This window comes from Puntigrus tetrazona, chromosome 1 (assembly GCF_018831695.1).
Source record: "Puntigrus tetrazona isolate hp1 chromosome 1, ASM1883169v1, whole genome shotgun sequence".
Taxonomy (NCBI): domain Eukaryota; kingdom Metazoa; phylum Chordata; class Actinopteri; order Cypriniformes; family Cyprinidae; genus Puntigrus; species Puntigrus tetrazona.
The window spans coordinates 27,043,832-27,058,915 of NC_056699.1; the positions used below are offsets into that span (position 1 = coordinate 27,043,832).

Sequence of the window (15,084 nt, forward strand, 5' to 3'; positions counted from 1 at the left end):
GTCTCCATCACTGTCCTCTGCCTGTTATTATTTATTTTTGTTAGATAAAGAGATCACCTCTTGTCTCTAAAAAACTGTTTATAAAAAAACACTGGACCACCAAAATTGACAATGACTTCCTCTTTTCATAAAGGTGAGGGTGTCCTTAAACTATCACTATTTAGATAAACAGATAACATAAACTGCAATGACTTCCTCTTTTGAGAGGTTAGTGTATTTATCATGTACAGTAACATTGCAAAATAATCTCAAAATGATTAAAAAAATAAATCATTTGTTTTTATTGATTTTTTCCTTTTGATATTTTATTACAGGTTTCATAAGAGCACCGACTCTCCTCTTTTGTATGCTGTGTAAGTATGATTTGTGTGTTTTGCTTTATTATTCTTGTTTATGTTTATTTTCATTTGGGCCCGCATATTTCTGCGCAAAGAGTTTAATCATATTACGCTCTTTACAATGTTTTAATTAGCTAGTATTTTTTTCTCAGATGTCTTTACCCCTACAAGACAACAAGAGACAAGCTCATTTGGTAACGTATTGCTCTGTGGTGTTTTTGATCGTCTTTAGTTTGGTGTGTTGAGCTGATGTACAAACAACCATTGTTTTTCTGCTCAGATGCGCACTTAATGAAGAACCTTATTACTATTTTAATAATTTCTCACAAGTGTGGTTCTCGTGAATAATGTATGATACAGTGTGAGGTTAAAACAGTGGAGTGGCTGTCATACTTTTATGAATTATCAGAAAATACAAAAACAAGAAAGTAATTTAACTGCTAAATCAATTATACATCAAGAATCAACGTGACAATCAACAATTATCTTTGCATGTGTTGATAATTTAGGGGGTTCAATCCCATTGTTGAAAAAAAACAACCAAACATATATTTTTAGAAATGTGATGACTTTAAAATATTTTCATAACAGCTAATTCCTCTGACCCTTGCTACAACTACACTGTACTGGACAATCCATGGAGAGCCGTAAATAATACAAATGCTTCAGTCGTGTGTGACAGGTCAGTCACCACCGGCTGGTATCGTCTCTTCATTAACGCCTTGAGTGCTCGTATCCCAGACGCATGTGTTGCACCGAAGAGCTGTGGCACCCAAATCCCGCTGTGGATTCGTGGTGGACACCCGACAGTACAGGACGGAGTCGTCACTCGAGATGTCTGCGGTCACTGGGATAATTACTGCTGCTATATCGGGTCTTACCCCATTAAAGTCAAAGCCTGTCCAGGCAATTATTATGTCTATGAATTGGTTACTCCAACTACCTGCAATTCAGCATACTGTGCAGGTGATTATATTTACATGAGCTCTTTCTACAAATGCATGATATTTGTGTATCTAGTCAACAATCACTATTTATCCAAATTTTCAGATGTTAGCAGCATTAACATCAGCTCTACAGCCACCACACCAGTGACCATCTCAACTGGTAATGTAAAACAATGTGTCTCTATCAGCTTATTTTCTAGTCTGATGAATGTGTCGACTGTATTTTTAGAAGGTTATGGTTCTTAACTATTTAAGGTTTTCATTTTGCAAGCATGGCTTTTTCTTGGAGTTTTACCTTAGATCCAAGATTGTCTTCAAAGCAGCTGAGATAATTCACACGTGCATAAATTGTAAGAAATTACAATTTGAGCCCAGAAATGCATAGCTTAAGTCAAATGTTATGTAACTGGTGTGCGTTTGTAAGGAAGATTTGAATTTTTAACTAGTAACTGGTGTCGTGAGAAATGAAAAAGGAATAAACAACTCAGAACCAAAGCACCTGGGATAGTTCTTGGGATATGTCATTGACTCCAAGGGCGTGCAGATGGATAAGGCGAAAGGTTGAAGCCAAGCCAGAGCCCACTTCTGTAAATGAAGATTTCTGGGATATTGCGGGTTTATTAATAACTACAGCATCATCACCAGCCCGTTAACCTCATTACTGAAAGGCAAGCCCAAGTCTCTGTCCTGGACTCTCCTGGTACACCCTGATCCCAAACTCCCATTCACTCTAGAGGTTGATGCATCAAGGAGTCATCCTATCCCAACAGCAGGGGAAACCAGCTCCATCCATGTGCCTACTTCTCCAGGATGCTCAATTCAGTGGAAATAAACTATGACAGCCGGGAGCTCCTAGCTATCAAACTGGCTCTAGAGGAGTGGAGGCATTGGCTGGAGGCCACTGCACATACCTTTGTGTTATGGACTGATCATAAGAATCTGCAATACCTTAGAGCTGGGAAGAGATTGAACTCTAGACAGGCCTGATGGGCTTTATTCTTTATCCATTATAATTCCATCGTCCCCTATCATCCTGGACACAAGAACATCAAGGCTGATCTCGTATCTACGCTAAAACAGAAGGTCCAGAGAATCCAGAAAACAACCTACCCAAAGGACTCTTCGTTAACCCCATCCAGTGGGTCTGCCCTCTAGTCGCCTCCGAGCCAGCTCCTGAGAATCACGACTGGTTCGACAGTTTTCACCCTGCTTCTGGTGGCCAAAGATGGCAAGGGATGTGAAAAGGTATGTGAGTGGATGTAAGGACTGCCCCGTGTCAACGAGCCCACGACACTTACCAGCTGGTAAGCTTCCAATCCCGAATCGCACCTGGTCACACCTAGGAGTGTTTCCTGAAGATATTGTGTCGCACAGCACGCAGAGTAGTAGTTACATTTTTTGTAAAAACATGGCAAAAAGCCATGAAGAGAGATTATACGTAAAAGAGTGCTAAGGGAATTCTACCAAAAGATATACGAATGAATCAATTATATGAATGTAAATTGGATGTAATTTCTTATAATCCCTAATGAAGTATGGTCTTAATCACAACTGCTCATTTTTTTTGTATGTTTTCATAACAGCTTATCCCTCTGTTGATCCCTGCATCAGCTATGCTGTGCTGGACGAACCATGGAGAGGCAACAGCAGTCAGAAATCAAACACATACATGTGTGACACCTCAGTCAGCTGGAGCGGCTGGTATCGTCTCTTTATCAACAATGTGAGCGCTCAGATCCCAGACACGTGTGTCGCTCGGTACAGCTGTGGCTCAGTAATCCCACTGTGGATTCCTGGAGGACATCCAGCTGTTACAGATGGAGTCGTCACTCGAGATGTCTGCGGTCACTGGGACAATTACTGCTGCTATTACGGGTCTTTTCCCATTAAAGTCAAATCCTGTCCAGGCAATTATTATGTCTATGAGCTGGTTAGTCCAACTAAATGCTCTGCATACTGTGCAGGTGATTAAATTTACACGAGCCCTGTATTATTTGCTTGATTGTTGATTCGTTGATGTTCACTCATTAGTATTTTTTCAGCTGTTACTAACATCACCAGCCCTACTACAACGGTCGCACCAGAGACGAGCTCAGCTGGTAATGCAGTTTCAACTGTTGGATTTAGTCTTGCCTGAATTTTTTTAGATCTGTAGAAATGAACAATAAATAAGCCTATGTAGTACTGTTGGTTGCTAATCTATTCATAAAAAATGAACAGTGGATTCTTACTGATTCAAAATTATTATTTTTGTTATTGCAGTTATAAATATAACGCTGCCGGAAGGATGCACTGTAAGTTACATTTCTGAAACTAAGTTTTAAAGTTGGACTCGACTTCTATCAATTACAGTGCAGAGAGCAGTGCAATAAGATGTGCATTGTGATATTTTAATATGACTTTAATTTGACTTTCTAGATATTCTTTATTGATTCGTGGTTAAGATCATTTGTGTTAGCTATCAATATATAAACCTGATCAAAATCTTCACCATTGTGATTTCAAAAACAGACTTCTCTAGAATGTCTTCAGCATCTTCTTGAGCATATCGAAAACATTACGGCGGAAGAGCTTCCTGCGACTGTAAGTCTTCAAGAGAAGAACAATCGATGATCTAATCAAATGTAGCTAAATAATAGATGATTAGTGAAGTGTTAGTGTCGTTCTTGACATTTACATGTAAAGTAACTGTATTTTTCCGGTCAATAAATTAGACTGTGATGAAAATTTTTACGGCGGTCCTCAATTCTGTGGAGAGGATTGTAGAGTCTTCATCAGCAAGCACAACTGAATTAGCCTCCTATGGAAACAGTTTGTTAAAAGCCAGCGAGAAACTCATCTCTACATTAGTGAAGCCCACAGACACAAGCGACAGTGTCAGTTTTACTCTTCCTGCTGTAGGTAAGTGAAGACACATGCAGTTGTTATTGATGAGATTTTTAGTCTAGACAGCAGCAGTCAGGGTGTCTCTTATTTGTGAAATGTAAATTTTTTAGCTCTCACCCTTTCATTCAAGTCTGCTTAGTACTTAATACTAATAATTATCCTTTTAGTTATCTACAGTTCCACACATTCAAATGCAACCAATATACACAATAACAACACATAAATGTGCATTGTGCATCAGAACTATTAACTAAGGAGTGTGTATTTCACGATATACAATATAGTAACTAAAATGTTAATCTGCTAGACTGCTGGTGGCTGTTAAACCTTTGTGTGTGTGTGAGCATGTGATTTGGATCATAATACCAAAATAAATAGCTGGTTCTGACATCACTTCCTATAGCATAATGCACTTTGAAATAAATATGCTTGGAAAAACTATTTCTAGCCAGAGTCACTTTCTAGGGGGCGAGAGTTGGATTTTTCAGAGTTATCATTTTAAATGGTAGATAAGGAACACCCTGCTAGTCACGTTATATTTGTGCAGACTGAATGAATCTTCAATTGAAAAAAAAGTCCTAAAAGTTGTTAAATCGAGCAGCTTGTATTTTACAACAGAGGTAGAAGTCTTCATGGTCGGACCAAATGTCACCTTAGATAAAATACCTCAACTTGAAACAAGAAATGCTTCTGTGGACATCGATCTTATTGGGATCGCCAAGAACAACAATGAAACAAGTATGTGAAATGTTTTTATGTGAATTAAATAAAAATAAATGATATGCACAATGAAATCATGTTCACTTTCAGTTTTTCAGTTATTTTCCACATTTCACAGGATCAGCTGCTGTGGCTTTCATGAGCTACACTATGATGGAGAATCTTCTGAAGCCAGACTTCTTCAACACATCAAATGACACGATTAAAACCATGCTGTCTACTGTGATCTCAGCTACTCTTCCTAGAACCACCAACACTAAACTCACCAAACCAGTCAACTTCACCCTAAAACACATCAGAGTGAGAGACTGAACCGTGTTTTTGTCAAAACTGAGAACTGATGGCACAGAAAACATCTAACATCCAGCGTTTTATCATTCTCTTCTTCTGTTTCCAGGAGTTTGATCCCAGTGGTTCTCTGTCCTGTGTGTACTGGAATATCAGCGAGTGGATTGTAGATGGTTGTTCTGTTTTAGAGACCAACAGCAGCTTCACTGTGTGTTCCTGTGTTCATCTCTCCACATTCGCCCTCATCATGCAAACCAGCCGTCCACCAGAGGTACAGAACATTTCTAGTGAACACTGAAGAACAGCACAGATTTTTCTCTCATGTTCTCATGTTTTCTCAGAGAGACTCACTGATGGAGCTGTTGAATATGGTGTGTGTGATCGTGGGGCTGGTGTTCTTCAGTCTGGCTCTGTTGACCTTTGCCCTTTGTCAGTGGAGTCCTGGAGTGAATAATGTGGCTCGGATCAACATCTGCATCAGTCTTCTGCTGGCTCACCTTCTGCTTCTGCTCACACAGCAGTTCCTGAAGCTCATACGACCTCATCAGGTGAGGAAGATGAAGGAGCACTACAGCTCAGCACAGTCTCACTGAGAATCATCATAACCTTCTCTCATGGTCTCCAGGAGTTGTGTGCCGTGATCGCAGGCCTTCTGCACTTCCTCTTTCTCTCCGCCTTTGTGTGGATGTTCATTGAAGCCGTGCTGCTCTTCATCTGTGTGAAGAACCTATCACAGATCAGCTCCAAAAAGAAGGAGGTGCTTAGCAGTGGATTCCTGTGTGTGATTGGATATGTGGTTTCTCTGGTTGTGGTGTGTGTGTCTGTCGGTCTGGTTCCTGATGGATACGGCAGTGAACAGTGAGTTGGGGTTTTCTCCTTTTTCCCCTAATACTGTTTCATTTCTTTATAAACTCCAAACGGTATCTTCTTCCAAACAGCTGCTGGATTAAGATGGATGAAGGCTTCATCTGGAGTTTTCTGGGACCTGTTTGCATCATTCTAGCTGTAAGAATATTTAATGATTTTGATTTGTATTAAAGTAAAATATTGATATTAATTCTTGGTGTTTTTCTGCTTTGCAGTTGAACATAATTCTCTTTATCTGCATCATCATCAATCTGTACTCGTCTCTGACAAAACTGAACGCTGATGTTTCACAGTTGAAAAATAACAAGTAATCAAAATTATACTGTTATTGCTGTAAGGAAAAGCATATAAAGTATTACTATAAACCAGTGTTTCCCAACCACATTCCTGGAAGCTCCACACCTCCATATATGTCTCCTTAAATGTCTCCTTAATCAAACACACTTGATATTCAGCTCATTAGTAGAGACTCCAAGAGCTTAAATGTGTGTGTCAGACACAGGAAGACATACAGAATGTGGAGGGCGGGGGTCCTCCAGGTTTGAGGTTTGAGAATCACTGCTAAAGACAATAAATATGCATTATCTTTGCTCCTTTTCCCAGGATTATGGTGTTTAAAACTCTGGCTCAGTTTGTGGTTCTTGGTTGCTCCTGGATTCTGGGTTTCTTCACTGAAGAGAGTAAGGAGCTGGAGATCCTCTTCGTGATCTTGAACTCTCAGCAGGGAACCTTCATCTTCCTGATCTACTGTGTCCTCAATCACGAGGTCAGAATTGTTTCTGGCTATCAGCCTTACCTACTATTGTTTTGAATTAAGCCACTTGGCTTAATATTACAGGCAGCTACATTGTTTTACAGAAGAATAACATTGAGCATTGTATTTTTATCTTGGTTTTAGCAAAGTCTATGCCACTTGGCAGCCATCTTTGAAACGCCTTTTGGGCACCCAAGTGCAGCGCCTATCTCTTTGTATTGGAAAAGATCAAATTCTTTCGAACTGATCATTAAGCTTACGATTAAATTTCCTATTTAATGAAATCTGACAACTGTGTAATAAATATTCGTTCCCCCTGAAGTACATCGGTGCCTTAAGTACAAATTAAGGAATTATATTTACTTGATTATTCAATATATCAATATGTTATTGCGAATATTTGTTACTTGCTCGTCGAAACATGTCCTGTTTGTCCTTTGATGGTTACTGTACAAATATGATGGCGACTTCCACGTAAGGGAAGATATAAATAACTCGCTCATCTTTGTAAACCTTTGAAAACGCAGTTACATATATTACATTGCATTTCCGTCAATGGACCCTCCTAAGTATTACACACTGCACCTTTAATGCAGCACCTTTGAGTCTTACATCATTTTAAAATATACTCTTTTCATGGCTAGTTTTTTTCCTTAACCAAAGTTAAAATTGAATCTCTTCTCATTCTTGTCCAGGTCAGACAGCAGTACAGGAAGTTCTTCAGATGTCTTTGCTGTGCCAAACAACCCTGAGGACTACGACGTCACGTTCAGAAAATGAGTCCCATTAGTATAAAATTAATTCTATCATTAAGTTGTTTTATTAGTCTCAGCAAAGAATTTCACTACTTCCGTTTACTCTGATATAAACCTATAAAATAATTCGAAGGGGCTGAAATAATTTCATAGTACATAGGAATATAATATGTTTTATCACAAAAGCATATTTGTAAATTTTTATATTTTCTGTTAAGCAAGCCATTTATATGAATAATAATGGTTACCCGTTACGCAGTATCACCGGTTCAGCTACTGCCATTATACAAAATATTTAAGACAAGAAAAAAAAAATTACAGAACGGAGAGGAAAAAATAATAGGTGCCCCACATACTGTTTAATATCAACAATGTGATGCAACATAAATTAAATTTCAGAGACAAAAGTTAGAACAATTCATAACATCATTTGAGAAAAACCGAGAGTTCAATATCATTTAGATATATATATAAAAAGAAAATTTCCTGTAAATTTGCTGTCTAGGTCATTTTTTGCATGTGCTGATTCACATACTTAGACGAGGGGTGATCCAAGCAGGGATCTCTTCGGGCAACTACTACATTGTGAATGACTTCTCACGATGTTACCAAACGTCTCCATTAAACTGTAACGGAAGAACAACTACAGGTCGCTTTCACAGAAAGCCTTTCCTCAGGTATCAGAAAAAAAACCCTTATGTATCCCCACACATCACCACACCCTGGACTGTCCGTCTTTTGACCGAGACGACGTTGTAAACACTGGCCCAGAGACCACAGCTGGAAGCTTGCATACATCAGTCCAGTCCAGCTATGTTTTGGTTCAGATGGTCTCTCAATGGCGGCATGTTTTGTTTTGCAGCAAAATTCATCTTTAATGCTATGAAACCCAAAATCCCCAAGAAGCAGCGGCGCTGTAACACACGCAGCTCAAGAAGCCGGCAACACGCTCGCGATAGTGTCTTTGGCACTCTGACTCAACCTTTCGGGAAACAGGACCTCGTATTCGACAACCAAGTCCCCGCGGCGATCTGGGGATTTCGGAAGAGGAAGACCCTCCCCGGTCATGTGGCGCTTCATCCCGGGACGAACAATGTCCGGATTAGTTAACTTAATTTTGCGGCCATCCAGCGTTGGGACGTTGACCGTGCAACCACAAAGTGCCTGAGAAAGTAGGGAAAAGGGATCAGAAAGATGCTAAGGGAGCGCAAACGTTTTTTGGCAAAGAAACTCTTAAAGTCTTACCTCTCGGAGTGTAATTTTTGCGGGATAAATAATGTCTGATCCGTCTCGTTTGTACACGGGATGGGGTTTATCTTTGACCACAAACACGACGTCTGCAGGGATGTTTGTCGGCGTCTCGTCCCCCTCCCTGGGGAAAGTGATCTTGGTTCCTTCCTTCCAGCCTTTCTTCACCTCCACCGTGAGGATCTTGTCTTCGCTGCGCGTCGTTCTTCCGTCGGGGTTCAGGCGCTTGCGCGAGATCTTCATCTTCTTGGTGCAGCCGGTGAACACTTCATCTAGACTGACCCTCAGGTCATGGGTCACCGGAGGGTCCTGTTTTTTCCCCGGTCTCCCGCCATGGCTGCCCGTGTTGAAGGAGCGGGGGAAACCCATGCCGAAGCTGGCAAACGGGTCGTCGGTTTCCATATCCTCGCCCATGCCACCATTGCGTCCGAAAAACTGTTCGAAAGGGTTCCGTCCCCCGAAAAACTCTGTGAACATCGCATGAGGATCACCTTGGAAACTGTAGGAGAAATTACCGCCTCCGCCGGGGACGCCTCCCTTCAGTCCTGAGTACGGCAAACAACGAGGTTACATATTACAGACTTGTAGGGTCCAAAAGCTTTACTATCTTTCAAATATTTAATAAATATTAATCACCCAACTATTACTACACCTGATGAGAATATCAATCCCTCCCAACTGGAATTTACCAACCTCCTTTTTATGGAAAATCTCGTCTTTAATAGTCATTACTGTTATAATTTGTATTGCAGGGGAGTGTGGTGCACAAACTAATGCGTTGCAACACATGTGGTTTAAATATATCCTAGCATAACGTTTATGATGTTTAATTGTTGCCACATCGACGCCATAAAAAAAAAAGAGGAAAAACACAAAAGTAAAAAAATGTGCCAACATAATGGATTCACCAAACATTTATTTTACCATAGTATAGTAACAGTATATAGTATAGTACCACAGTATTTATTTAAAATGAAAAACTGAATCTCCAATCTGTTATTTATCAGTTTCGATCTATTTTTTTGTAATGCTTCGATGACTAACAGAAGACACTAACCAGTTTTGCATTCCACTAAATCCGGTTGCACATACGGGGAATGCTGTAAAATATGCTATCCTGTGACACTCTCCCCTACGTTTTCTTTAAAAACAGACAAGTCTGTGCAGAAGGACGCGAGCCCGGGGCGAAACGCGCACGAAACCGCTGACAGCACGCCCCGCCTCTTTCTGCCACGTGACTTTCAGAATCTTCCAGCGAGCGCGCGACGCTCCGAAACAAACTTATTACGGCGGCTTCCCCTGACCGTTTCTCTCAATCAAAAACACAGATTAAACGACCGATCCAAATGTTAACTGCGGCGCGTCTTAAATCCCCCCGTCTCTATCTGCGTCACAGGATTTTACTCACCTTCTTCCCCGAATTTATCGTAAATATCTTTCTTTTTCGGGTCGCTCAAGACGTCGTAAGCCTCCGCGATCTCCTTGAACTTCTCCTCGGCGCCGGGCGACTTGTTTTTATCCGGGTGGTACTTGAGCGCCTGTTTGCGATAAGCTTTCTTGATCTCGTCTTCAGACGCGCCTTTCTGTATGCCCAGCACACTGTAATAATCCTTCCCCATCTTCACCATCGAGCTCGCTTTTTAAAGTCGCTACTCTCCAAGACTCAAGCGGAGTGATGTCGCAAGGAGAGGTAGTCGTCCCGTCCGCCTGTGTGTGTTTATGTCCCGGCCTCGCCGCGGCACCCGCCCTTTATGAAACCGCGAGGAAAGTTCGAGAAATTTCTCAAAGTCGCTGGCTGTTTCCACACCCGAACCACGTGCTCCCGCTCCACCCAAAACGATCCGCGAAACTAAACCGTTTCCTGCGAGAAAACTGCGTCCGTTTAAAAAAAAAAAGACGCACAAGTCTGAGGTAAACGTATTGGCGTGACGTCATAACGGACGCTTTCACAGATCAGACCGAGAAAGTCTTTCGTGCGCACTTTTTTGTCTTTTATTTATTTATTTAATTAATTTACTTACTTAAGGATATATTAAGGATATGTTCAAATAGTTTTAAAACTTTGTATATTTATCTTACTTTTTTTTTAAAAATATATCACGTTAATTTGTAGAATAACTGTTTAATACCTTAATGACTTAAGTTACCAAATTATATATATATATATATATATATATATATATATATATAAATATATATATATATATATAAATGCATCTATTTTGTCGTGTCCCTCATCAAGACTGTGCACGCGCGCACGTGAGAGAGAGAGAGTACCATAATGTAAAAAATTTCAGTTCGCTTGCTATCTATTCACTCATGCAACTCCACAGCCGTTTTTTTAACGGATAATCGCTGTCCTCGCATTCCCCTGCTGTCATCGTTTCCAAACAAAGAGCATCTTATCAATACGTTTCTTTCTTTCCTGCCGCATGCCTGGCCTCACGCCGCCGCTAGGCGGAGCCCCGCCGTGTTTATTCATTAACGCATTACGCGTCTAATAGGATTCAGATTGGCCGGTGACGCGAAAAGGCGTCCCTGAGGCGGCTCGCCCAATGACGAGCTCGAGCGCGGCTCTGTGTATTTGTCGGCGCGCGCTCGCCGGTCTCCGGTCATTGGTCGCGCGGCATCTTCCGTTCTGTTCGATTGGACTTCGGGCTTGTCTCTCAGCCGGCCGGGATAAGCCATTCAAACTGCGAAAATGAAGCATTACGAGGTAAGACGCCGTTTAATGGTTTCCATATTTCACCGGACCGTGCGCGCGTTCGGGCGCGCGTTCCCCTGCGCCGCCGGGTCAGAGAAAGGACCGCGCCGCGCGGAAACGAACGCGTCAGACGCCGGGGCTGCGGATTAGAGGAGCACGCTGCGGTGACAGCACCTCGGCCTAACCGCTCGGCACGGAGCCATCTGCTACGGGACAGGTTTTACGTCCTGGAGCAGAGAAGGCTTGCGGGTTCGAGCCGAGGCGCGTCTCCGCGGGCTCTCCCGCGTTACCACGCAGCGCGTGCACCGGCGGGATCGCCTGCAGCTTCAGAGAGACGGTCGCTAATCAAGTTAACCCCGGAGTGATGGATAAAGGCCTTTCTCAGTGGGATGCGCTCGACTGATCCGTATGAATTATTATTAGTATTATTATTATGTCGATAAGCACAATCAAGTCGCGTTAACCCTAAGCAGTGTTTGCGTGCGTGCTGGTGAATATTAACTAATTCGATGACTTTGCGGTGAAGCCCCGGCTCCGTTCTGCACGAACCCGGAAGTGGGTGTTTCCGCGGCGATTTAGCGTGAGCGCGCGTGCAGTGAGCGCACGCAGCGTTTGAAGAGGTTTCACGCGCCGATGTAACGCTCGCTCGCTCGCTGAACGCGTGGAACAGGTTGGGTCAAAGTCGGGCGACGCAACCGACGCGAGGGGGCGCGGGAGAGGACGCGTGGGATTGCGATCGGTTTAAAGAGTCACGCGTTAAGACGTAAACCGACATTGCACGTGATGTCAAAACCGTGTTCACGCACTCACGCGCTTCTTCGGACAAACCGGCGTCTCTTGCGGGGTGTTTCTCTTCAAGGCGAGCTTTGAAACGATGTCGGTTGTGTCCCGCGCTGCTGGGAGACTCTTTCCCAGGCGGTGGGTATTTCTTCTAGTGTCATCTGCTCATGCCTTTCTGAGTTATTAATAATCTTTCTCTCCCCTCCCTCCTAAAACGCGCTGCCCCGAGCTGCGCGCGCTACCGGCAAAAACATAAATCTGGAAAATTTATCACCGTGTTTATCAGGAAATAAAATTAACAGCTGTCGTTTAATAATAATAATAATAATAATAATATTATTATTATTATTATTATTATAGAAAATGCTCAATTATATGTAAACAAAGAACATTTAAGTTCTAATATATATTTTTTTCATTGTTACATTTAAGTGAATATTAATTAAACTGCAGACACAGTGACGACTTTAAAAAACATTATTTGCGAAAATCAGTTAAGAGCAATTAATGATGATGATAAACTCCATAATAGTATTTCTTATTCTCTTTTAGTTTCAACCATTTTCAAAGAACAGTGTTTTTTTCTTTGTGCATTTAAATTAAATATTGATTAAACTGAAGTGGGGTGGTTAATAAAACACGTGACACATAAAAAAAAAAAAAAACTGTAAAAATCAATAAAAACAATGATAATAATACTACTAATAATAAACTCTAATATTCTTTTTTTTTTTTTAATTTTCAAAAAGAATGTTTTTTCGTTGTGCATTTAAATGAATATTAATTAAACCTCTGTTGGGTTATAAAAAAACAACACAATGACAGCTAAAAAAAAAAATATGATAATGATGGTGATAATAATGAACTGTATTTATTTATTTATTTATTTTAGAATTGATATGTATATGCACCCAGGAAATAATTTTTACATTATGACTACTGCGTAAGGGGGCAAAAGTCACCCAGCATGTAGGTTCAGGTGGGTTTGTGTAAATATTGGTTGTCTCTGGATGAGATGACTGGACCCTGTTAAGTGTGTGTGTGTGTGTGTGTGTGTGTGTGTGTGTGCGTGCATCCATAAGGCGAGTTATAATTAGCACACATTGGGATGACTGGGAAGGGTCACGTTTCCTCTGGAGGTTCAGACAAAAAAATAGGGAAAAAAAAGAATAAAGTTAATGTGAGTGAAAGAGAGAGATGTGAGTATTGTTGATTAGTTTGCATGTTTTTAGGGGGGTCTGGGGCCAAATATATCTGTGAACAAGAGGGTGACAACACAGACAGGAGGGTCGAGTTAAAGAAAGAAAGAAAGAGAGGGAGAGAGAGGGGTGGGGAAACAGACAGAGAGATTTATTTCCACAGCTGACAGTGACGCTCCCGTCCAGCACTCGTTTTTGGAGGTGAGAGAGGGACTAGGAGAGGAAAGAAGTGGGAAAACTCGCAGAAAGAGGACAAATAAAACAGACAGCATGGACGCCTTGGCTTTAGAGGCCACGCAGCCCAAAAAGGCTCAGAACGGGGCCGCGGCTCCGGCCCCCGGGGCCCCGGCCAAACGCAAACCGGCTAAAAAGACTAAGAAAGCTGTGGTCTTTTTCGAGGTGGAGATTCTGGACGCCAAGACGAAGGACAAGCTCTGCTTCCTGGACAAGGTAGGAGACGTCTCAAGTCCATTTCCACTGGATTTCTCGCGTTGTTCAAGCGTGCTAAACCTACGCTAGTCGTGTCTATCGCTTCGTCGCCTGTTGTTCTTTTAATTTACAGCTGGCTGCAGTTTTGCTGCTTAGACTTCAGCGCTTAATAAAAACGAGGGGGAAAAAATGCAATTGCAATTTGACAAAACGATGATGTATTTGAGACGGTTTTAGCTCTGGTTGTGTTCAGCAGAGCAACAGAAAAGCCAAACTGCGCCTGAGAGACATGGCTGTCTTATCGCTCTCGATCGTCTTCAAAGGGATGCCCCGTCGGACCCTCATCTATCTATAGAAGCTCGGTGTACTCTTGCACGCAGCTCGAGGTCTTCCTGTGAGGAGGTGTCTGGAGAGTGTGGGGATTATCGCTCGCGTGTCCTCGGATTAGCCGCCGCTTCCCCCGCCGACGTCACGGATGATGACCGAGCGGGGCTCCCCTTTTCGGCGGGAAAAATAAACGGGTTTAGCTTAACGCCGTCGCGTTTACATTTGAGTTAAAGTGTGCTCGGAGGTTGTAGTTTTGTGGCGCCTTGCAACAAGAAAGAAATGCAATTCCAAGTACATTTAGAGGAAGATTTTTCTGCTAAGTTTTAAAGTTTGCTAATTTAATAGTTAATTTTTAGTAGGCAACTGGTAATATTTCATGTTTTTTTTTTTTATTGTGACGAATGCATTTGCAAGCAGAGGTTTTGTGCATTTATTTATTTTATTTTTTAATTAAAGAAACCATAGGCCGCTTTCAGGGACGGGGCTTAGACTAAGCCAGGATTAGGGCATGGTTCACTCGGGACATAAAACATCACCGTGCTTTTTAAAAGACACTGATATATTTTAAGATCGATCCGTGCTCGTTTCTTTCAGCTGAAACTACAGTTCAGTCCAGTTCTAGTCTTATCTGCCAAACCGAGGACATAGATCCTTTTTGCAACGTGCTTCTGGGATATGAAGTTAATGTTTCATGAACTCGGTGTGCGTCGGTTATTTATGCTTTTAGTCGCTCTCGTGTACAGATCGTCAGATGAAGCCCTTCTCTCAGGTTTTATACGTCTACAGGTTTCCTCCAGGTCTTCGGGGAGATCCGCTCAGTCCTGTTTGTGTTGGTGGTGGCT

The 15,084-nt window shown here is 41.9% G+C and overlaps 3 protein-coding genes across 6 annotated transcripts in view; 2 read left to right on the forward strand and 1 right to left on the reverse strand.

The window, feature by feature from the left end:
- Positions 1-88: 88 nt before the first annotated feature.
- On the forward strand, positions 89-8,176 carry LOC122344098 (adhesion G protein-coupled receptor E3-like). The gene is made up of 19 exons (XM_043238099.1): positions 89-133; positions 315-353; positions 491-532; positions 930-1,304; positions 1,389-1,445; positions 2,869-3,249; positions 3,328-3,384; positions 3,548-3,579; positions 3,797-3,868; positions 4,000-4,186; positions 4,790-4,909; positions 5,010-5,191; positions 5,289-5,450; positions 5,521-5,727; positions 5,805-6,037; positions 6,118-6,184; positions 6,262-6,353; positions 6,650-6,812; positions 7,496-8,176. The coding sequence occupies exons 1-19, from the start codon at positions 112-114 to the stop codon at positions 7,550-7,552; spliced, it is 2,547 nt and encodes an 848-aa protein (XP_043094034.1). The 5' UTR covers positions 89-111; the 3' UTR covers positions 7,553-8,176.
- Positions 7,896-10,764, reverse strand: dnajb1b (DnaJ heat shock protein family (Hsp40) member B1b). The gene is made up of 3 exons (XM_043238115.1): positions 10,212-10,764; positions 8,801-9,348; positions 7,896-8,719 (listed from the first exon to the last, which is right to left on the reverse strand). Exons 1-3 carry the CDS (start codon positions 10,429-10,431, stop codon positions 8,486-8,488), a joined length of 1,002 nt encoding a protein of 333 aa, XP_043094050.1. The 5' UTR covers positions 10,432-10,764; the 3' UTR covers positions 7,896-8,485.
- A 309-nt stretch (positions 10,765-11,073) lies between these two features.
- tecrb (trans-2,3-enoyl-CoA reductase b) overlaps positions 11,074-15,084 on the forward strand; it is a 10,343-nt gene continuing 6,332 nt past the window's right edge. Inside the window, exons 1-2 of one of the 4 annotated variants that reach the window (XM_043238113.1) lie at positions 11,074-11,519; positions 13,886-13,936. In XM_043238113.1, the coding sequence (XP_043094048.1) occupies positions 11,505-11,519; positions 13,886-13,936 (66 nt within the window). In that variant the 5' untranslated portion in view covers positions 11,074-11,504. Of the gene's footprint in view, positions 11,520-13,114; positions 13,937-15,084 lie in introns of those variants that run through there. The other 3 variants (XM_043238114.1, XM_043238111.1, XM_043238112.1) reach the window with 3 other exon arrangements.